The sequence below is a fragment of the Pyrus communis genome, chromosome 1, assembly GCF_963583255.1.
Source record: "Pyrus communis chromosome 1, drPyrComm1.1, whole genome shotgun sequence".
In the NCBI taxonomy this organism is placed as follows: domain Eukaryota; kingdom Viridiplantae; phylum Streptophyta; class Magnoliopsida; order Rosales; family Rosaceae; genus Pyrus; species Pyrus communis.
Genome location: NC_084803.1, coordinates 3,682,948 through 3,705,352, shown reverse-complemented (window position 1 = coordinate 3,705,352; position 22,405 = coordinate 3,682,948). Strand labels below are relative to the sequence as shown.

At 37.3% G+C, this 22,405-nt stretch overlaps 3 protein-coding genes across 3 annotated transcripts; 1 reads left to right on the top strand and 2 right to left on the bottom strand.

Annotated features, from left to right (window-relative positions):
• Positions 1–489: 489 nt before the first annotated feature.
• On the bottom strand, positions 490–7,169 carry LOC137716001 (uncharacterized). The gene is made up of 7 exons (XM_068455392.1): positions 6,816–7,169; positions 6,663–6,710; positions 6,333–6,554; positions 5,016–5,353; positions 2,577–2,949; positions 1,015–1,092; positions 490–740 (listed from the first exon to the last, which is right to left on the bottom strand). Exons 4-7 carry the CDS (start codon positions 5,351–5,353, stop codon positions 687–689), a joined length of 843 nt encoding a protein of 280 aa, XP_068311493.1. The 5' UTR covers positions 6,333–6,554; positions 6,663–6,710; positions 6,816–7,169; the 3' UTR covers positions 490–686.
• Positions 7,170–9,710: 2,541 nt separating this feature from the next.
• LOC137735204 (vacuolar-processing enzyme) lies at positions 9,711–13,358 on the bottom strand. Its single transcript, XM_068474611.1, has 9 exons — positions 13,081–13,358; positions 12,212–12,376; positions 11,966–12,122; positions 11,545–11,630; positions 11,265–11,464; positions 11,012–11,060; positions 10,592–10,801; positions 10,270–10,476; positions 9,711–10,170 (listed from the first exon to the last, which is right to left on the bottom strand). The coding sequence occupies exons 1-9, from the start codon at positions 13,306–13,308 to the stop codon at positions 9,988–9,990; spliced, it is 1,485 nt and encodes a 494-aa protein (XP_068330712.1). The 5' UTR covers positions 13,309–13,358; the 3' UTR covers positions 9,711–9,987.
• Positions 13,359–18,911: 5,553 nt separating this feature from the next.
• Positions 18,912–22,023, top strand: LOC137737082 (uncharacterized). The gene is made up of 5 exons (XM_068476447.1): positions 18,912–19,068; positions 19,356–19,659; positions 19,747–19,852; positions 21,273–21,416; positions 21,537–22,023. Exons 2-5 carry the CDS (start codon positions 19,382–19,384, stop codon positions 21,786–21,788), a joined length of 780 nt encoding a protein of 259 aa, XP_068332548.1. The 5' UTR covers positions 18,912–19,068; positions 19,356–19,381; the 3' UTR covers positions 21,789–22,023.
• Positions 22,024–22,405: the final 382 nt, after the last annotated feature.

Genomic DNA, 22,405 nt, shown 5'->3' with positions numbered 1-22,405 from the left:
CACTCACCCCACCAAAGCGTAGACTCCCCGTTATCCATTTGAGCATTATTATCGAAGTTGTCAATTCGATGCAATGATGAATTCGTCCATATTTTGTTTCTACTTGGTTAGAGGAGATTAGATTTGATTCACACAGATGAACGAATCATAAATATTTTGTAATGAATTTTGTACCAAACTATTGTCATCAAGTTAATTATGCATTGTCAGTCTCCTAAATTTCAAGGTTAAAGGAAATTACATTTTTCGATCTTAATCCAACGATAAAGGAAAGATATAAAAGTTTAAAGAACATTTTTCTTTTTTACCATTGGGTTAAGAATAGATCGAACAATTAGTTACCACAATTGACGATTGTATTTCCTCGGGTAACATTTTTCATAACTGGGGGAATTAAATCTCAATAACGCTTTCGCAAAGGGTAAATTTTCATTCGTTCGTGATCGTGTTGTTCGGAACATTGGACGGAACGTAAAAACAAAGACAGTATACACAAACGGAAATCAAATCCGTTCATTATTTCAGATTGTTGAAAGGTGGAAGATTTACAGAGTTCTAACATTTTCTCATCCCTTCAAAACGAAGGCAAAAAAGGAAGAAGAAGAAAACTAAGATCCTCTCAACCTTGTCATCTTCGTCATCAACACAAACCCTATAATTCTATCTTTTTTTTACTAAAACTCGTTTTATTCAGAGTCAGACTCCACCACATTGCCCATTGCCTTTAACCCTCTTGGTCTCTGCATCATCCAAAAAGTAATAACTAGTTAGTTATAATGCATGAAAACGAGAAAATTAGAGTAGGGCAGCCCGACCAACGAGATTAGAGTTTAGAAAGGCACTCTCACGAAGAAACATGCCCCGTTGTGTACCATCCAACCCTAAGTAGGTATATCTTCCAATGCAGACATACCCATATTTGGTGACCATTTGTGAGAGTGGCCTAACCACCGCGTACCCTACTTTCACCCGAAAATTGATGAAAATTGCTTAAAATTCAAAATAATTGAATACCTTTTTGGAAATCTTCTTCTCCCGGACCTCGTACCGTTCCAGCGTCAGATCACAAAGCCATGCTCCCGGGCTCACAAGCTTTTAAATATAAATGCAGAAAAATAATGGAAAGAATTAGATTAATCATTACATTTTATGGACAAAGGCAAAAGGGTTGGCTTTTGCTTTAAGTAACGGGAAAAAACACTATAGGCTTTTTTCATAAGCACTTTTCTCTGCTTGGAATCGAAAAACAGATTAATAGTGCGTTTTTGTTCTCTCTGTAGTTGGCACTTGGCAGTGCGGTCCAAGCCTCACGTAGCCACCCAACAAAATTATGACTACGAAAGTACGAATATGCCCTCCACATGAACCATATTTACCACAAGAACATTTATTAAGGGCCCACTGGTTTTTAAAAATCGAATACCAACTAAATCACATGCGTACAAGTGGGAGGCAATGCACCGCCCAATCACCATGAAATCGGAAAGAGATCCTCTCCGGATCTCTTTCCCCAAAACCCATGATCAAATGATTCAAGCCTTTAAAATTTGATCCAACAGCTAAAACAGAAAAATTAGTAAAAACTTTTAAAAAATTATAATAATTTTTTACCGTTTGATTAATTTCAAAAATTCGGCTCTTTTCATCCATAAATTTTGAAGGAAGATATATGAAGAGCACCTATTTCCCATGAAATCCACCGAAAAGCGACCACCAACTATTGCCACGTTCATATTATTTAACAATTTAATTAATATTAGATATTACAAAAAAATTAAGCCTCAAAACCAATAATTCGTCATTCCACTTGGACAACTAAGAAACTTTGGGGGATGAATTAGGTATAGATGATGTCTTTGGGACACGTGTATGTCTGGTTCTTGCTGTCACTTTAGCACACTCGTTTGGCTTTTTATCTAAAACTAAAAATAAAAATAAAATTTTAAGTAGATATTTTTTTAAATTATATAACGTGTCATCAATAAAAATTAATCGGTCTCACGAGAATAATTTATAGGTTACATACACTGCTAAAATGACGTCTCTAGTGCCAATGCAACATCACCATTTGAACAAAACTCAAACATGTTTTTTTTCTTCTATTGACGCGATATGCAACGATGACCTTGTACCGGTGCCAACTTTATGTCTTTTTTTTCCTTTCAACTAATCTAGACCTAGTCCACATTTTGTGACAACAACAAATTGCATATACAAAATAACAAACCAATCACAACAAGCAATGTAAATTTCTAGCCAAAAACACAACTCTAAAGATCCGAAAAGGAGTTGAATAGACCTCGTTAATGCTGAGGTTCGTATTTCAAGTTAATCACGTATAGTTACGAAAAAATATATATATGTAACACTATGTGATTAACTTAAAACAATGTCGCGACGTAGTTCCAAATTTTTTACCTTGACAAATTGACTTTTTCCTAAATCAAGCAACTAATAATCAAACTAGGTTTTTGCAATGGTGTTCAAAGCTACTTAAATCCCTAATCATTAATTAAGGAAACTAATTAAGCAAAGATTAAATCAAAAACTGAGTGAGAGAGAGAGAGAGAGCTTACATTGAGGGTGCGTTGGATGAACTTGGCACGCTTCTTTGGTCTCTGAGGCAATTTGGACCCTTTAATCGCCATGAAGTCCTCCTCTTTCTCTTTATTGGTCAAAGCAATCACGAACTTCGGCGGCCACACCATCGGTGCCCCCGCCGCCGCCTCTCCGCTCCCCGACGAAGACCCGCCCTTCTTGCTATCGTGCGCCGTGTCCGAAGACGCTGCAGACTTGTTGTGATGATTAATCTCATTATGGTGGTGGTGGTGGTGGTGGTGGTTTTTCTTATCGTGCGCACCCCTGTCCGGCGAGGTAATTCCCCTCACCCCTCCTCCTCCGCCGTTGGTCTGGCCTCTCATGGCAGCAGCGCTCGTAATCTCTGAGTTTCTGCGGAACCAGATATCAAATCATAAAATCAAATAAAAACATAGATAGAACATAATAAATGATATTTTCGCAAAAAAAATAAAACTAAATAAATGAGAAAGTAAAATTTTGACGTGGGTGCGTCAAATTACGAGATTGACCTCGGTCGATCTAGATCGGTGGGTGAGAGAAGGCTAGTGAAAGAAACTCTGTGGGTTTTTGGCGTAGAAAATGAAGCGTGGTGTTTGGCTTCGTTGCGGGACCTTTGCGTTTTGCTTTTATGGTGGGAAGTTGTTAGTTTTTTCATTTATTTTTTAAATAAATAAAAAACCAGATAATACATTTCACAGAGAGAGAGCGGAAAAGCGACGTGCCAGCTGGTTCTACGGCTGGTTTTCGGCCGTTGGATCGAGGGTGCCTTTTTGGAGGGTTAAGGACACGTGTCGGCTGTAGACAGAGGCCGACCTGTTGCCTAATCCAATCGGACGGCTGATGATGGGTAGTCGATGGAATTCGGTTATGGGATGGACACGTGGAACGGGAATTGCCCGTTCCTTTTTTCCAATGAGGCCGTGGAATCAGGGTGCCGGTCGTTGTGGAACGGATGCCAATCATGCTAAACGATGGAGTGGAGGTTCCGATGATCACAGTAGGAATACGCCTGCTACATGTTATAACCGGATTGAATGGTTTAAAGCAAGGAAAGAAGAAACATATCATACCAGATTTATGATCGAATCAGCTTCAACAATTCCTATGGTAATAAATCAATGACACTAAGGTATTGGGACGGAGCACGCGTGAGTAATTTCCGACCATTGATGCGGTGAGCAGCTACGCTTGACATCAATGGCTCAGAACTATCCACGTGCACGTCATTCCTAGAGCTAAAACTCAAATCAAGTTCATTGCACTCAGAACACAACTCACCGATACTATGACTTGATCCCCCTAAATTACTCGATAGAATCGGTTTCACAATTTAAGATCTAAAGCATGAGAAGAGCAGAAGTCGAACTCTTACCTTAGATACGAGAGGGTGTAAACGCTCCTTGCGCGACTCGAGATTCTCTCTCTCTCTCTCTCTCTTTCTCTCTCTATATTTAGTATTTCGTGATGTGTGTTTCTGTTGCACAAAGTCAGTTGTGACTACATGAGCAATCTATTTATAGTGATTCAGCTACTAGGTTTTCTAGAAAGACAAGGAAAGAAGGCGGCCTCACGTACTTACCATGAGCTCTCTCCTTCCGGAACTTACCCATCTCTGCACCCCCACCTGACCAATTGGAGAGTGGGTCAACATAAAAACCTCCACAACAGATCCAGCCCCAATTCTATAATTAAAGTCCTAATCCTCTAAAAAACTTCATTAAACTACACATTAGACACATACTTAACATTAAACACATGCTTAAAGCAGAACGTTTATAATTAAATGAATGAGACCAGAGGAATATAAAACATGTGGTGCGGGACAAAAAGATCATTAGTGCTTACTCTCTAGCCTTATCCAATCCTACATAAACACTATCCAATCCCACTCATATAAAGGAGACAACTTGGGCAGCAGTTGAGCTGGCCGTTTAGGCCACTCGAGCCGTATGCATTAAGAGTTGTACTTAAATTGGTCACCCAATATAATGAGATCCCCTTCTTCGTTTAGAGTGTCTAACTATCTATTTGATCTAATTGTCGAACCAAGCTTCCATTTATCCTTTTCTTTTTTTTTTTGGTCAGAAGAAGTAGAACTTCGTCGATAACCTTGACTGTACTTTGATAAATCAGAGCAACAAAACACTTGCTTAAGATCAAGTATTCGAATATTTTCTCACAAATCTAAAATCTCGACGCCGAGACTGAGTGATTTAAAACCTAATGATCTGACTGTGCTATTAGAATTAACAAATAACGATGAATTCATTTCATATAAATCATTCTCAGACAAGGCTAGAAACCAAAGTTGAAGCGACAAAACCCAGCATGGTCACACCTCACTAAACGACGAAACTACACATTAGCAAAGAGCAAGAGAACCTAAACGACGTCGGGCGAAGGAAAAGGGTAAGTGAGTGAGTTAGAGTACCGACCTGAGAATACGCTGAGGTAGCGATTGCTGCGGAGATAACGGCCGTTGACGGAGATTCAAATACCCGTTACTCGTCTGATTAACGGTGGTGGAAGGCTGATTGGCCAAGTCCTCATCGGGTCGAACGACCCGGCGATCAACGCGGACCGTGGTTCGGGTAACCGGGGCGCCGCTGGAGTCGTCCTTCTCCTTGACCTGGATCTTCATACACCGGAGGCGCTTGCGGTTCCCCCACTGCAAAACGAAGTCCGACGTCGTTTGGTGTCGGATCGCAACCTCGGCGGAGGCGGATGCATCCCCGCCGGTTCTATCTCTACTGCTGGTACAGTCCCTTTCCATCTGCATTTAATTACAGCGGTTAGGTTAAAATCGTACTTTTATATTTTAAACCGGGGTTAAACAAAATTAAAAGAGGACAGAGGAGGCAAAAACGAGAATCTGGAATTGGGTTGTGGCTGGCTGTCTGCAACTGCAAGAACCCAGAAAAAAAAATTCAAATTAAAAAGAACGAGTTTATCCAAATAGATGGAGAAGATGAAGATCCAGAAAATGTAGGGGAAGGACAAGGCATTAAAATTTGATCCTTGATAACTGGGGAGACAAAGATGTTGCGCAGTTTCATCTCTTGCCTTGTTCGTTTTCTTTTTGCTCTCAGTTTCCCGGGAAACAAACAGAAAGTTTTTTACTTCTTCTGGTGTTTCAATTTCTAAAAAAACTGATGGCGGAGAAGAACATAAGCATCGGAGTTCGAACTGGCAGGAGAAGAACATAAACATCGGAGTTCGAACTGGCTAGAAAAAAACTCGAATGGTTGGTGGATATTGAAAGAGAGGGCCGTTTCTTTTGAATGCTGAAAAAATTCAAGGACGGTCGATGGAAATGACCCGGCACAAAAATAAATAAACCAATAAACAAATAAATAAATAAAATCTTCACCAACACAAAGGTATTAGTTGCAGAAAACTGACAGAACCCAGAATGCGAAATTTGAGAGAAGATTCGAACCGAAAGATGGATTCAATTAGAAGATGCAGAGAGATTGAGATTTTGAGAGAGAGAGAGAGAGAGAGAGAGAGAGAGAGAACTCTTGGAATTTCAATGGGAAAAGCATATATTATGATGTAGAAGTATGTCCTTTTGAGAATCCATAGAAACAAACAGATTGCTTCGACTCGATGGAGATGACGAAAATGGAGTTCAAAGATGAGAAGATTCGATGAACTCAAAAAACGGGTTGAAATGGAATCCACCAGTAAGATCAAAGGCGGAGACTTTTGGTTTCAACTCTGATCTATGAAACGGATAAATGAATCCTCACCTGTAATGCTCAGATTTCTCAACCACCTACAATCCAGAACTTGAAGTTGAAGTTTTGCTTTTTCTGGGAAATCTTGTTCTGCTCGGCCTTTGAGACCGCAAAATGCAAATCTACACCCAAAAATCGACGAAACGATCGAAATTCAGAGCTCGTCTCCCTGATACTCTCAGAAAACTAGTTGAGATTTCTTCAGAAAACGGGTCGAATCTCTTCGAAATGAGCCTGAGAATTCGAAAGCAAAACCAAACTATGAATTAGAACAGGGAAACAAAGCAAAACGACGAATTTCTCTGCAAATTCCAGTGAAATGATATCGGTTTTGCAAATTACCCATCAAAATCGCAATCGAATTCTACTTCGGAAACTCTTGGAATGTATCTGCAAAACATAAATTCCACCAGAAAAACAAAAACCCAAGTCAATTTTCTGAATTTAGATTCCATTAAAGCAGCACAAAAGGACCTCTGTTCTCAGAATTCAAACCTCTCCAAGCTCTCGCAGACTCAGAAAAAAAGCTTCGATTGGATCCTCTACATTCACATAGGCCAGCTCTACGAATTCGAATCTGAATTCCCAATTCAAAAAGCAAATGAAACTCGAAGGCTAAAACTCTAGAGAGAGAGAGAGAGTTAGAGAGAGAAAGCTTCGTGCTTTCTTCTGGTTTTTTAATGGAACGAAATGCACTCTAGCCTTTCAAACCCAGTATTTATACCGAGCCCGTCACTCTCTCCGTCACACATCAAACGTCCAACGCTGAGCTTTCTCCACCCTCGATCCATCATCCAACGGCTCGGCTCCCGCATCTTCCTCTCCTAAACCGTCAGCTCCGTCTCTTTTAAACCCCGTTACGACGTCTTAATGCGCTCCCTTCCCTTCGCGGCTTCAGACCCTTCACCCTCCGTCTCTTTTGTACCCTTTTTTTTTAATATTTTTAATTATTTTTGTCTTTTCTATTTTTAATTATTTTTTATTTTATTTTCTGGTGAACCGGTTCGATGGCGCTTTGGTTCGGGTCACGTAGATGTAATCAAAGTGAGCTAACTGTGGTTAAATTTTAACCGGGGTCGTGGATTTAAGTTATCAGACAATTGTCCGTAGTATCCGGTTGCTCTGTCGATTATAGACCGTGTACAAACCGGGCTTAAATATTGTGGGAACGGTTTTTGACCAAATTATATTGTTGAATCTTGAGCGTCGGTTTTGCCACCATTGTCCATTATTGGTTTGAGCATATGGATCGTATTTTAAGTTGAGATGTGAGTATTGAAAGACACTTTGATAAGACTATTTTGTTAGACACTATTTACAGGCATCTGAGGGCTAGTTAGGTATTATTGTGTTTTTTAATAAAATTATTTATACTGTTTTGTAAGAATAAACAGTTGTAAAATAAAATTTTTAAATATTTGGTAAGTTTTTTTTCCGTAACAGTGTTTTTAATAAATAAAAAAACAATGTCTGAGTGTTTATTAAACTTTTATATAAATTTTTTTGAATATATTAAATGATTAAAGAAGATAAAATATTTAATATGATATAATTATTGTCAAAGACAATAATGTAGGGACAAAGATTATAATTTTGTAAAATTGTGGGGTATACTTGCCATTTAAAAAGTTCATTAAATGAGCATTGATTACTATGCTTTGAAAAAATAAAAACTTTTTTAAAAGCATGGTAGACGGTGTTTTTGCTTTTCTATATTTTTGTACTTTCATTGACATTAGTTTAACAAATTTTTTATTTTTATTTTATTTTACCAAACACATTTAATGTTCCAGATTTTTTAATAAGCTGTTCTTTTTTTTTAAACATCACAATCTCATACCAACCCTGAGTGAAAACGTTTTTAAAGAAAATGTTTATGAGTTCCAAGAATGCTTAATGTGCTTCTTACAAGAAATACTAGTTATATACTTTGAAAGTAGTTCAAGTACATTTTCAGAATTCACTAGTATTTTTAGTAAAGATTGATTCTCAAAACAATTTCATAAAAATGTTTTCAACCATTTTAAAAATTATGACATAATCCTACATTGGTAGATTATCGTAGGGTTGAGTAGGATTGTATCATTGGGTCTCATAATTGTCCAAAAGGTATTCCCTAAATGTGGTGGTCGGATACTAGTTGTAAATTTAATTTGTGAATTTTGGCAAATGGTAAAATGCATTATAATAAGAGAGTTTTAACGAAAAACTCGCGGTATTGTTCACTTTAACAAAAAATTATATTTTTACACTAAAAAGTTAATCCTGATACTATTCAATTTACCTTTTATTTTGTTTTTATCGTTAAAACTCAAAATTTTCAAATCATTTTCATTAATTTTCCTTTATAATAATTGTTCGCGTTAGATTTTGGGATTTTGAGAAGCTTATTTGACTTCAATTGATGACTAGCATGTGCACTTGAGCAACTAAGCATAGCGTTACTCTCGTATGATATATTTCTTTGTAAACAACAGAAGTCGAGAAATTTAAAATATTTTAATATGAAGTCCAACATGGTGAGCTGTCTGTTTTTAGTGTGAATATTGTTACAAACTTATCTTATTATCAAAAATAGATATGCATTATTAGGAGATTATATACGAGTTAGATTCCCACTGTTGTCTTATTAGTTATAAAATCACTTTATTTCAAAGTTTTTGGAGTTTTCCAAGATTAAAAAGAATATTAACGAACTAATGACAAATCCATATTCGATTTCATGAGGGCAAATAGTATACGGCTCTCTGTAGGACCCACAACGTGGCTGTTGCTTCCCTCGATTAAGGCAGCTACGGGTTGGAGCAAGTTGAGGAAGGAAATGTAAGGATTGGACGCATGTACTCCTGATATCTTATGAAACGACGACGTACTTTTAACTCCGAATTAAATTACATGTCGAAACAAAGCCGGATAAACTTTCATGTTAAGTCCGGGAAATGAGAATAAAAGATTTTATCATTAAGTTACTCTATGATAATTTCAAGCTTAAACGTCATCATTATCGGTCAAGTTGGTTTCCGTGTTTTTAATTTAGCTGAATTGGTCCTTGTGTTCACCTTCGTTAGCTAATTTTAGACAATCCATTAAAGGACGATTAAAATTGACATGTGCCTCGCACATAAGAGGACAAAAATGTAACTTCAAAGTAAACCCATGCAAGATCAAATGATTGACGATTACCATCTCATGTGCAAGACACGTCTATTTTAATGGTCATTTAACAAATTGTCTAAGATTGACTAAGAAAAGGCAACACAAGAATCAATTTAGCCAAATTGAAAACACGGAAACCAAATTGACCGATAAAGTAAAATAGAAAGATCATATTGATATTCAAGCCTAATTTCAATCATAAAGGGTACTGCTATAATCACAATACTAATGACATTATATCATAAATTGCAAACTTTTTTATAACCTACGAGGGAAGAGACGTACAGATTCATACATAACAAACGCGCTAACAATACTTACAAGTTTAAAAGTACGTCCATTACAAAGCAATCTAGTACAGCAGACAAGCTTGAGCTTGAGCTGGTATTTACAAAGTTCCACCCAAGCAATCGAAATAACATTCATCGAAATTGATCCTTATATACGTGTGTTTGTTTGCATATAGATGGCGGCCAGACTGGTTATTCAAATTCCACATTTTGCTTACAAATCACGCACTGAATCCCCGGTGCAGGGAGCTCCAGCGACCAGAAGGGGCGCTCACGCAGGCTTGTGCTGAAGCCTCGGCCATCTGCTCCTGTGTCATTCCGGCGTTGCAGATGTTTGCCAGGGAACGCATGTGTTTCATCCCGTATTGAGATAGGGATCCACAATGTGTCTCAAAACTCCTCACCTGTACAATAAGACCCATCAGGCAACTAATTGGCGTAATCTTAAAAGTTTCAGAAATGTTTTAAATCATTGACGAGAGATTGAACAGCAGAAGTTTTACCATTGTCTTAAGGCAGTCCCAGTCATCAACAAGCGGCTGCCCAGCAGGTCGAACAGCGTTGAGTACTTGTGGGCCTTTTTCAATTCCGAACAGGAGTTTCCCAATGAGCTTCATGGTCTGATCTATGTGCATTCTGTGAGACATTGCTTCAACAAAATCCTTTTGAGCTTGAACTTTCCTTGCAGAGCCTTCTGGAGCCTTACGATACTGCAACCAGAAAGGCAGAGGAAAATGATAACAAGGGGATTAGATCTTCCAAAAGATGACCAGTACACATATTATCAGAAACGGCAATAGTATTCACGGGGGAAAGAGATTAAACCTTATGCCAGAAATGAAGAAGATCAGCATCGCGCTGGTTGACAGCTTTTGAAGATGGCCTCAAGGAGTTCTCACCTAGAAAAGTGTAGTTGTCATTTGCAGGATTTGTCCCCATGTACACAAAGAGGTTGTTCTTGCTGAGCCCTACATCGCCGTATTGCATGACATGAGAACCAAATCCATAATTGTCATTGGCTGTCCTCGTTTTAACCTGGGCCATCATTATGAAACCAAAGAATTGCCATTAGCAACTACCAAGAACACATCGAAGTAGGGGCATCTTGATACTTCCTGGCCAAACCCTAAAACTTAATATAAACAACTAGTCTACCTAAATTATAACGGGACAATGAACAATTCTTTTCAGTACAAAACAAAAATCTCTACTTGTTCTATAGCAATGTAAGGGACAAATTCTTACCAGTTCATATTGCTGGTGCAAAGTTTCTGACCTCAAGTTGTGTATGTCACTGTTCACAAGTTGAAATGTCAAATATCAAAGTAGTAATTTACAATTTGAACAGTTTCACTCTATAACCTGAGAAAAAAACTTATTCTTGAAAAGGCAATCCAAACACCGATCAGAAAAACCAACTTGAAATAGTCCTTTTGTTTCAAAGGAAGCTGCAATTGCTGTTTTCCAATAAGGATATGCAAACAAAAAGTCTTCGTACCTGTCTTCCATCCAAGCAACACTATACAAGTCACCCAAGCAGGTCTCGTATTCTGGGGGAGGACTAGGATACTCTCCAGGGCAGTAAGTTCCCCAACTGCTCTCTTCTGCATTCGACGCAGTGGTTGCAAAGATATTCAAACCTTCCGGAAGAAGACCCTCGAAGATACTTCCAGATTCACAAGCTTCCAGATAAAATACCTGCAGTTTTAAGAATTAGGCCAACGCTAGTTGTACATGCATCCATCCGTCTACACTTTGCAGTTCAACTAATAACTTACTAAGCTTTTATAGGTTCCGGCAGCATGCTTCTTCTTCAAGACTTCTATCAGATCGTTAGCATAAATATAAGGACTAGTCGGCATCCCTAGGAAAAGAGTAAGTAGATAAGATAAGGGATACAGGCAAAAGAATATCAGTATTTCATGCGTAGACTTGATATCTCCCAATCAGGCAAAAGGCTACACCAAAAAGTTGTGGTATTTGCTCTTCTCAGAGCTACTAACCAAGAACTCTGAGACTACCACAATCAAAATAGTATATATAGAAATATTTGTGGGATCGCTATCCGCAACATATACGAAAGTGTGGGATACTTGCTCTACCGAACTAACATAAGCAATCCACCAATATCGCTCTTACAAAAGACACCTAAAGCAGGCCAAATAAAATCATAGAAGTTGCTTCTCAAGAGCTACTAACCAAGAACTCCAGGACCACCATGATCGGTGTAGTATATGAAAATATGATCATTTGGACCGCTATCCACAACCTTCCCACTACCCCCGGTCAGAGCAGTTTTATTCCCAAGGATAGCGGCAAAAAAGTTGTTCACGGTAACATCTTCCCCAGTGTAATCCTGCCATAATAAAATTGACCGAAATGAGGAGAATTTTTACAACTGACAACTCAAAAGTAAACGAACACCTAAAGGGGAAGGTATCGGACCTTTGGAACTCCTTCGTAAACGTCACTCCCCTGCGGGCTGTTAATGATGACTCCTTGCCTCGGGTTCTCTTCGTTGTAAGCAATATCATCGTACATGAATACAACGATGTTTTCATCCTTCAACCCACCTTTCTTCAGTAGTTGATAGGCGTGACAAATATCAGCCTAACAACAAAAACAGACTAAAAAGGTCAGTTTGAATTTCGATCAACAAATGGAAGTTTCTTTCTTTCGAATATAGATACAAGCTTTCGGCAAATGGAATTTGGCAAAAAAATTTCTATCAACAAGGAAGATAGATATCGAAGTTCGATTCTTTCGGATTCTACATAAATATTGAAAATTTGAGACTCTGTGTTACATACAAGCTAAAGATTATGTCAAAGTTCGATTCTTTCGGATTCTGATGAGATTCATGTGAGTTCTAAAACAAATTCCATATCAAAATTCAAGCTCTGTGTTATCTATAAACCAAAGTCGATGTCAAAAAACGAGACGAAATCAAGGAGAATAAGAAAGAAACAAACTTGAGCTAAATTCACATTACTTCCACAACAAACTCAATCTTCGTGAATTTAATTTGACAAATTCGAAAGCAAAAAAAGGTAAAATAAACAGAAATTAGATCATTTAAAGTTAAATTAAACGAGATTATACAATCATAAACTCAAATTAAACGAGATTATACAATCATAAACTTTCCAATACAGAATTTCGGATATTAAACAATCGAAAAAGTGAAATTAACATCCAAAATTATTACTCAAATTCTACTAAAAACTAAATTACAAAAAAATAAAATAAAATAAAAAATAAACATTTTTAAATTAAGAAATACGATATAATTGATATGCAGGGAAAAATATTACCTGATGCCTGTAATTCCAGTAACCATTGGAGCCGGCGATCAGAACAGCCCACCTGGTCCCGACGGTGCCGTCGTCTTGCTGATCGGGAGCATCATCGCCTCTCCCGAAGAATCTGGAAGCTTCCGATGGTAATCGCAAAACGTCTCCAATCAGGTCCCGGCTACCGGCTGCGGAAGCCAAGACGGAGTAGAGAAATAGGAGGACGACTGCGCCGGCAAACCGAGTCATGACGTTTCCGGTGAATTTTTGGGGTGTCTGATTGGTAGAGGCTCAAGGTTGGGTGCATATTTATTGGTGATCACGTGGGCCTTTCTTTGTCAGTAAGACTTTCTTGATCAAGTTGCGGGCCCCATCGGAAACGCTTTGGTTGTGGAGTTCATGCAATCTGGGACGTACACGTCAGCGCCATGTCTGAGGAGCCAACATGTTCCGGGAATTACAAGCGCATAAAGTTTCAAACAATTTTAATATTTTTTGTAAAATCGATAGTCTGTATTCGATTATTATATATTATAAAGCTTCTAACAAACAGTAGACGCTAATCCAGCAGCATGTTGGGATTTAGGGTGCTTGTTGTACTGGACTGTCTCATACTGGATTAGCTTCAAGGACTAAACTAGATTGGCTTAGATTAGACTAAACTGGACTAACTTAGTGAAGCGTTTAGTACAGTACCGGACGAAAACAGGATAATGAGACAACAGATATAAACCCTTTAAACATTATGCAGCTTATTTGCATATGATCATCAAAATCCATGAATTCATTCTACTAAAAAAGTTCCAAATCCAGAAGAAACTTAACTCATTATAAATTAAGAATCAACCAATTCCGGAAATAAAGTTGGTAACTTTAAGCTATTAATCAACAAATTAAGATTCAATACAACATCAAAAGCATCAAAATCTATGAACTCGGAAACGGATCTAGCAAATGAACACTAACCCAAATCATTCACCAAAAAGAGAGGAAAAAAAAAACCCAAATCAAATAAACGAATCCAGAATTCCAATCGATTAACCCATCAAATGAAAAGCAAGAAATCAAACAGTACATGAGAAACCAATATTATGTAGAAAAGGGAGGCAGAAAACCCAATTCAAAATTCAAAATTAAGAAAGCGGGACCCAAATTTCATCTTCATCACACTCTTGACTCCCCTCTGTGTATTTCTTTTCCATCTACTTCTGGAACTCCGATCTTGCGACGCAACAAAGAGCATCAAACTCGTGGGTGATGCAGGTCCGTCGTTGATCACCTACACGCTTCACGGCTATAGGCGGTGCGACGAGGAAGGAGAGGGGAGCTGGCGAAGGTGCAAAGCAGAAGAAGACGACGAGAGAGCGGCTGCTGTAGCAGCGACTGATGCGGGAAGGTGTGAAGGAGAGAGGAGAGACGGGATTAGCTAAGACCTTCATTTTTGGTGGGCTTCGCTAATACCTTCTAACGAAGTGTATAATCAGAGCGAGTCCTACCTAAACTCATTAGACCTAATCCTTGTCCAAAACAAACATGGGACTACACTAGCAATTAGTCTAATCTAGTCCAGTCCCCCCTAATCTGTCCAAACAAACGCACCCTTAGTGTCTAAGAGGAGTCTAGACGAATTTAAGTAAATCTATTATATTTCGTGTTAAATAAGTGTCTGGTTATACTTAATATTATAATTTCATCATAACTACAAAATATATATATATATATATATTATGAAGTATTGGAACATAATGACACATGAGGAACAACAATATAATGTATTCATTTAAGTATACAACAAGTCTCTTACAATTTATTAAAAAAATAGAATGCAAAATAAAAGTTATATATTTTCTATCTAAGTGAGTCGCGACCTAAGCAGGTGCCTAGGCAGGTCTGGGCGGGCTAGACATGTGCCTAAGCGGACTAAGAAAGTTTAGGCGCCATTTCATAATTTTCAAACCCTATACATTAATCAAAACGGTGCCCGACCGCTTAGTACCTAGGGGAAAATTTTTAGAACAATGTATATTATTGGGAGTTGGATTTTGAATACAAATAAGGAGTACAAAATTCTAACCAATGTAACATAGTTTATTAGAAACTCATGTGACTTATTATTGTTTTTGGGTTGATGTGTATTTTTGGTTCTTTTATACGGAAAAATACTTAAGGATGGATAATCGAGCTTCAAACTTCGAGCGTAAAAATAATTACTTTTAATCATTTCAACTACGGGTCATTAGCAATCAAGGTGTGGTTTAGCATTGTTTTTCGTGGTAAAATAACAATTCTGTTCTCCCAATTGAAATTTAGTTGGTGAAATTTCAAATTGTTTGTCCATGCTTTTATTTTATCACTAACGTGAGCACGAGTTTGTAATTTTTATTTTTGCTATATTGGTTTTACTCCTCCACGAGTGTGTATATATATATATCGCTTGTATCAAACGATTAAACTTGGATAAATCCATAAAATATCACTTAAATATTTTGTGTTTTTTTTGTTTTGTTTTAAACAATCACATTATTTCAAAATGATACAAAAATGATGATGCATAAAAGGGTATCTAATTTACTATTCGATTTTATGAAGCAGAAGACAAGATTCCAGGCAATTCCGTGGTCAAGAAAACAAGTATCGATGATGACATGATGAATGTGGCCTTTCTCTTTTGTTTTTCTTTTCGAATGGATAGGATTCTCTTTTTTTTATTCCTCTATCATTTTCTTCTTTACTCTTATTTATTGTTTTTTATTTTATTATTTTTATAAACAAATTAATATAAGATATTGACATCTAAAATTTTTTTATAGAGAAAGAAAATAATATAAGAATATATAAGAAGAAAAAAAATATAAAGATGTTGACATTTCTCGTTTAATCATAACTGCTTAAATAAATAAATAAATAATTAAAGAAAATTCGAAAGGGAAAAAAAATCATATTCTATTTATCGAATCCAAAATTTCACTCCACCTTTCACATCAACTCCAACACTGTTGTGGACTTTTATCATTCGCACTGCCCAGCGGGAGATGGCCTTTGATTATAAAATATCCAATCTGGGCGGATTCAATGAACCTACACAAGATTCTTTTTTTTTTTTTTTTTTTTTTTTTGGTATTTTGTATTGCTGTAGAGTGTAGACGAGTGGCGGACGCCGGATGTACTGTTGTTTCAGGATTATTCGAAGTTGAAAAATATACATGCGAAGATTTTCATCTTACATTTCGAATGTTGGTATGTGTACATATTTTGCGCTAGCCATATTTGATGTAATACATGTTAAACATATTTTGGTAGTACTTGACAAGTTGTGTCGGAAGGATTCAATAAATCCTCTTCACGACACTCATCATATTGCTTCAACATGTGCCTGTATTTGTTGATATAAGCACAATATGGTTCAGTTGACAACAATAAACTTACCAAGTGTTCGACGAAATGCCTTAATAAATAAAATGAAATTTTTTTTCCGCGCTCCATGCTTTGTTTCCTTTAAAAAAACCTAGACCTTTAACATTGGAACCCTCAATGTTCAAATCTTGGATTCGCCACTGGTTTAGACTAAAGCAGTGTGCTTCTTTTCAGCTTTCACAAATACTTCTCCTTGATTAAGTTTATGTTGAAATATTGTTTGAATGAAAAATGGGAAAAAAAACAAAGGAAAACTAATGAAAATAGTTTGAAAACGTTGAGTTTTAATCAAAATGACAAAAATGTGTTGTAAGTGAATAGTATCATAAGTGATTTTTTAGAGTAAAAATATCATTTTCGTTAAAAGTGAATAGTACCGAAAAGTGTTTTTTTAAAACTTCCAACAAACAAAGCCTAAAGTTACCAATCCTACACACATAGTTGTTTTTAGAGTCTAACTATCGAGTTAATCTTTTCTTTTCACGTAATACCAAGTTTTATGAACAAATACTGCATGGAACTTTTAAGATTTTTTTATTAACATCCCACAATAAAATTTAATGTTAAATTACTTATGTACCCTATTATACAATGACAATTTTAACCTTATTACGTTAAAAAAAAAAATACTCTAAACACACCCTAAAACACTTTTAACCTATTATTTATCTTCTTTAACAATCAAAATCTTTCACTCTCCATTGTTAAACAAAACCCTAACCAAGCTATATGCGTTATTTTATTCTCTGATTTTGATTTCAAGGGAGATTAGTCCCACATATTTGCTTGTGATTTCCCAAGAAACTTGTGATAGCCTGTCCCGGGATTTATAGAACGAAAATGAAATTTTAGTAATTTCACCAAGTTTGGGATGCTTTTGGGTTTTTTTTATTTTTTTTTATTTTTCAAACATTATTTTTGGATCTTAATGTGTGCGCACGTGGGGCCCACTTACTTTTGATGTTGTCCCCCTCCACCCCATTATTCTCTTTTCTCTTCTCCTTCTCCCCGTGTCTCTCTTGGGAAAGTTTCACAGCTCTCTCTCTCTCTCTCACACTATCTCTCCCTTTCTTAGAGCTCTCTCTCTCGACGCTCTCCCTCTCCCCGAGCTATACTCGCACCTATACCTGCAACCACTGACCACCACCCTCATCAAACGCTTGGCATCGATGGAACCACCATCTGCTCCGGCGACATGACTTGGGACTCGAGGAAACTATGTTCTCCGATGATGGACCGCGACCTCACTTGGTTTTCCTGATCACTTCCCAACCACGATCGTACCTAACTATGGGCCAATTATTTGTGGTGTTTTCGTCTTCGCTAGTTTGCATGGCTCTTCGGTGGTGAAGTATCTAACATAGAATCGAGACGTATAATTCTGACGTCAAGGCACTTTTGCATTGACATTTTCAACTCATCTCGGTGTAGGATCCATCCTTTTATTCATTCAGATTTATATTCTTTCATTTTTAGTGTTCTAATTAGTTGTATGCTCTGAACATATTATTCAATAAAATATTAATTATATTTAAATTTATAAGTCTTATTTATTCTAGTTTTCATGCATCCTAATATGGCTTCGTCACCTTCAGATGTCAGCCAACACGTACCTACCCTGATATTTGGAGAATATCGGGTCGGGCATGTCAAAACTATACCACCCATGCCTATTATTGATTGATTTAAGCTTAATATTTAATTACAATTCACAAAAAACCCGATTATCTGAAGGCTTCTCTCTTAGGAAGTTCTCACTATTTTCAATAGTGAATAACTGCAACATAACTCATTCCATTCAATGATTAATTACTGCAATATAACTCATTCCATTCAATGGTTAATTACTACAATATAACTCATTCCATTCAATTAGTGCCTCTTAAGTGACAATTTTATTCTCTCCACATCAATCACATTGGATGTTAGAGTTTTACTCCAAAGTCATTCTAATTTATAAAAATAAAAAATGAGTATTATAAAATTTGAAGAATGTGGGGTGTATGTAGAAAATGTAAAGTGTATGTTGGGAATGTGGGGTGTAGTAAAATAATTTTTAATTGAAAAAAAAAAAACATAAGGTGTATTAAGTATGTATGATTTATTCAATAATATGTGTCTTGTTAATACAATAAGCCACTTTTAAAAAGAAAAATTTAACATTTTTTGATACATATAGAATTAATTATCAATATGACAAGTAGGCAAAATACTGAGAAAAGAAAATTGTGTAAGTTATAGTTGACCAAAAAAAAAAAAAAAAATATCTTAAAATATCATCCTCTGAGATTGTCCATCCATTGGGCTTGTTTAGCTATTAAAGGCCCAATGTGAGGGAAATATAAAAGAGCCCAATAACTTTCAGCCCATAACGGAGAGACCAATAAAATCCCAAATCCGTAAGAACGTATAAATATTCTGATTTCCAGGCACGCACCCATACACAAGAACTATTGATTACCGCCACCACCTTCGCTTAGCCTTCTGTACTGTAAACCCACCATAACCTACGACGAAACGACGCCGCACGCCCGGGTTAGGCTTGATCGTCCTTGTACCTTGACCTAGCGCACAAATTCCAGCAGCTTAGAATCGGTAGGTTTTCGTTTTCTGCATGGTTAGGGTTTGTTCATTGCAAAAAAGAAAATCACAACAGATTTATGGAAGTTTGTTTCTTTTATTGTTTTTGTTAATTTTTTGGATGATTTTATGTGGATTATTTGTTGGTTGTAGACGTTGATTCGAATTAGGGTACGTAGGTCACTCTTCAACTTTTCGCCTGGAAAGTGTTTGATGTTTTGCCTCAGAGAAATTACAGTGTTGGGTTTTCTGTTGAGATTTCATCAGAGCTGGAAATAATCTGTATTATTTTTTGGGTGCAGTTTTTACCAATTGAAGGAAGAGTTAAATGGAAGGAGAAGACAACGTATTGGATGCAGTATTTGAAGATGATGACTTCATGGATGGTGGGGATGTTGAGATGCTCGATGTCGAAGAAGGAGAGCTTGTGGATTTCAATTCACAAAGTGGGTATGGTTCGGGGCAGGGCAGTGGTGGCAATGTCAGTGTAGCAAACCAAGAACGTCAGGGCCCGAATCAGAAGCCCAAGCCAAAGAAGAAGAAAAAGAAGAACAAGAAGAGGAATAACGGCCATTGGACTGCGAGTATTGGGACTGACATTGACAGGTTATGACCGCCCCAGTTAAGAACCAAAGTAATTACATGTTTTGGAGATCTTTTGTGGGTTTTAACATGATTTTGTTTGCTTTGCAGGTTTGTGATAGAGACATGTAAGCGACTGAAGGAGAGGAAATCGTATTTGGTATATACTGCTGTTGGTTGCTTGGGTATTGCTGCATTGAGTGATCTCATTAAAGAGGTATGGTACCCTTTGTTATGCTTTCGTGGAAATGCAAAGAAATTTCAGTTTATTTAACTCACGATCATTCTTGTTATCTTTTTATATTCTCTTTTTTTGCTCAACTGGCCTGCATTACTGTTTGTACATTGTAATCGTTCCACTGAAAATGTCTTTGGCAGACACCATTAGCGAGTACATGTTTATCTGAATTCAAGTGCCATACTTTTGCGATGTTCCGACCTTGCGGCTAGTGTTACGAAGTTTGTGCTGAGTACATCTGAGCTGGCTTTCCAGTGATGTTATCAATGAAAACCATCTAGTACAATTTTCCTGTCAATTCAGTAATGATAATCATGTTTTGGGCGAATGGGTTATGTGCCTGGACAACTTTATGGGTACTCTTTGAGGTTTCCTTTATACCCTGAGCCACCTGTATCCCTTTTTAGCCCACTTCACATCATAGCCTTAGGGATCAGACCTTGGTGCTAATGTCCGGAACATGGGCTTCGAACTCATAGATGGGTTTTTAGTGACTTCAATTGAGCATTATCTATTATGATTCTTCTTGTCAATTCTATTCTATTCCTTCTTGAACACTTTGGATCTTTTGCGAATTTGCTAATGGGAATCCTGGAATTTGGAGGATGAGTTATGCATCCAGAAATGCTTTATGGGTACTTTTAGGGTTGTTTTGCATCCTGATCCATCTGTTCTTTCTAGCCCATTCACATTTTAGCTTTACACGGAAGTTAGGGACGTAGGGTACCCTTCAGTGAGAATGGACTTGAATAATTCAACTGAAATTTTCGACGGGAAGGTGAGATTCTGGGTTGCTTAATGGATCAGCTTAGGGCTGACGATGCTTATCCACACTATTTGGCCATACAGCCTTTCATAATGTCTGATGCTTAGTATTGTTTCCCTACCCTTGCAGATTTCTCTTGCAGAAGCCATTTTGCTCCTTACAATCATGTGCTCTGAACTCTGATGTCCCCTGGATGACCACTCCATCGTGTGCTATTTGTGTATGTTGATGTGATTTTTTCTTAGCGTTAAATTAGCCAATATGCATGCAAAACACATGTAAGAGATACGAGATGAAGCACTATCTCTTTTTCATTTAAGAAGCTCATCATTCATGTTTGCTCCTCCCCCAGGCACCACAAAGCTCTATCCCGGGATGGTTAACAGATTTTTTTTGTCATTGTGAACATCTATGAGCTTGCTTTGATTGTAGGGAGCGATATTCTTAGTTAAGTATCTCCTTTGAGTAGTTTCGGAATTTTATTAGATGTGGTTGTTACAAGTGTTTCTAAGTTTCAGTGTATTAGTTATTAATTACTTGCAGTCCAGAGAGAATCCAGTATCTGGAGAAAGGATATTTTTTCCCTGCTAGAGACCATGGCATAATCGATGATGAAATGATGAAACTTTTCAGGTGGATGCAATCCAGGCATGCGGAGGTCAGATGACTTCTGATGGCAGACGTTTCCGATATGGTGGTGGGATACTTTGGAATATCATTAAATCACGCGAACCAAAGGCCTATAGAGAGATAATGAAAAAAGCAAGGGACTTTGAGGTACACAATTAATCATATTTTATATAGATTATGGTATTATTATGCCCAAACTTCAATTAAAATGTCATTAGAGTAAGAGTGTGTGTTAGTGACTTTTTTATGTTTTCTTTCCTCATGCAGAAGCAATTCAAGAAACCAAATAGACCAGCAATAGAGCAAAGGAAAGAAGGCTCATCTGCCAATTCATCCAAGGATGGTACTCCAGCCAATGTGTCGGATGATTTACCGGTCCTACATGAACTGCAGACTCAAGCCAATCAGTCAAACCCCGAAGTGAAACACGTTTCTGTTCGTGATAGGTTAAGGTTGCCTGTTTCATATGATGATGACCTGCTTGGAGGGGAGCCCAAAGACGATCCACTTAATTGTTAGATGAAATCGATAATTTTATCCGCTAGGAGTTTCTGTTTCTAGATCTACGGCAACAGGGTCCGGATCGACGTCGAGTGTACTCCCAGACGAGAGTTTGATATGCAGAGAATTCTCTTTGTTTTTGTTTGCCCGGAGGCCACATAATTTTTCTTCCCCTGGGGAAAGAGTTTTACTGAACTGTATCGGCGTTACGATATTGTGATGACAAGTAATATCTCAAAGAAATTTTGAAGAATGCTTTTTGCCCCTATGACAAGTCTTCCTCCGAGATGCGCCACTTGTTTGTGCTGTATTTGAGGAGGATCGCTAGCACGCTAGCTTCCTTGTTCTGCGTGTGAGGAGAACGACCTTTGTGTGGAAGTTAAGCAAATATTTTGTGTGGGGAGTTATGGAAATTGCACGACCTTTATATGTGATATTAACGTTTATTAGATTCTGAAATTATTTTTTATTGATTTTTAAAGTTAAAAAAATAGAAAAAAAAATACAAACTAGTAGTGGTGCCTGCAAAGAGATTTGTACGTGTCGAAAATCTTGGGAATATCCCAAAGTAGATTTATTAAACATGTGGTGTGGCTATAAGCCTATAACGATTTAAATTTTGGGTTATATTAAAT

Coding starts and splice junctions, on each gene's coding strand:
- LOC137716001 (XM_068455392.1), bottom strand. CDS start 5,353: ATGGAAAGGGACTGTACCAGCAGTAGAGATAGAACCGGCGGGGATGCA. Junction 2,950..5,015: donor CTACCTCAGCGTATTCTCAG/GTCGGTACTCTA, acceptor CTGGTTCCGCAG/AAACTCAGAGATTACGAGCG. Junction 741..1,014: donor AGAAGAAGATTTCCAAAAAG/GTATTCAATTAT, acceptor TGGATGATGCAG/AGACCAAGAGGGTTAAAGGC.
- LOC137735204 (XM_068474611.1), bottom strand. CDS start 13,308: ATGACTCGGTTTGCCGGCGCAGTCGTCCTCCTATTTCTCTACTCCGTC. Junction 11,061..11,264: donor GTTGCTTGGATGGAAGACAG/GTACGAAGACTT, acceptor ACTTGTGAACAG/TGACATACACAACTTGAGGT. Junction 10,171..10,269: donor GGGACTGCCTTAAGACAATG/GTAAAACTTCTG, acceptor CTTATTGTACAG/GTGAGGAGTTTTGAGACACA.
- LOC137737082 (XM_068476447.1), top strand. CDS start 19,382: ATGGAAGGAGAAGACAACGTATTGGATGCAGTATTTGAAGATGATGAC. Junction 19,660..19,746: donor ATTGGGACTGACATTGACAG/GTTATGACCGCC, acceptor TTTGCTTTGCAG/GTTTGTGATAGAGACATGTA. Junction 21,417..21,536: donor AAAAAGCAAGGGACTTTGAG/GTACACAATTAA, acceptor TTCCTCATGCAG/AAGCAATTCAAGAAACCAAA.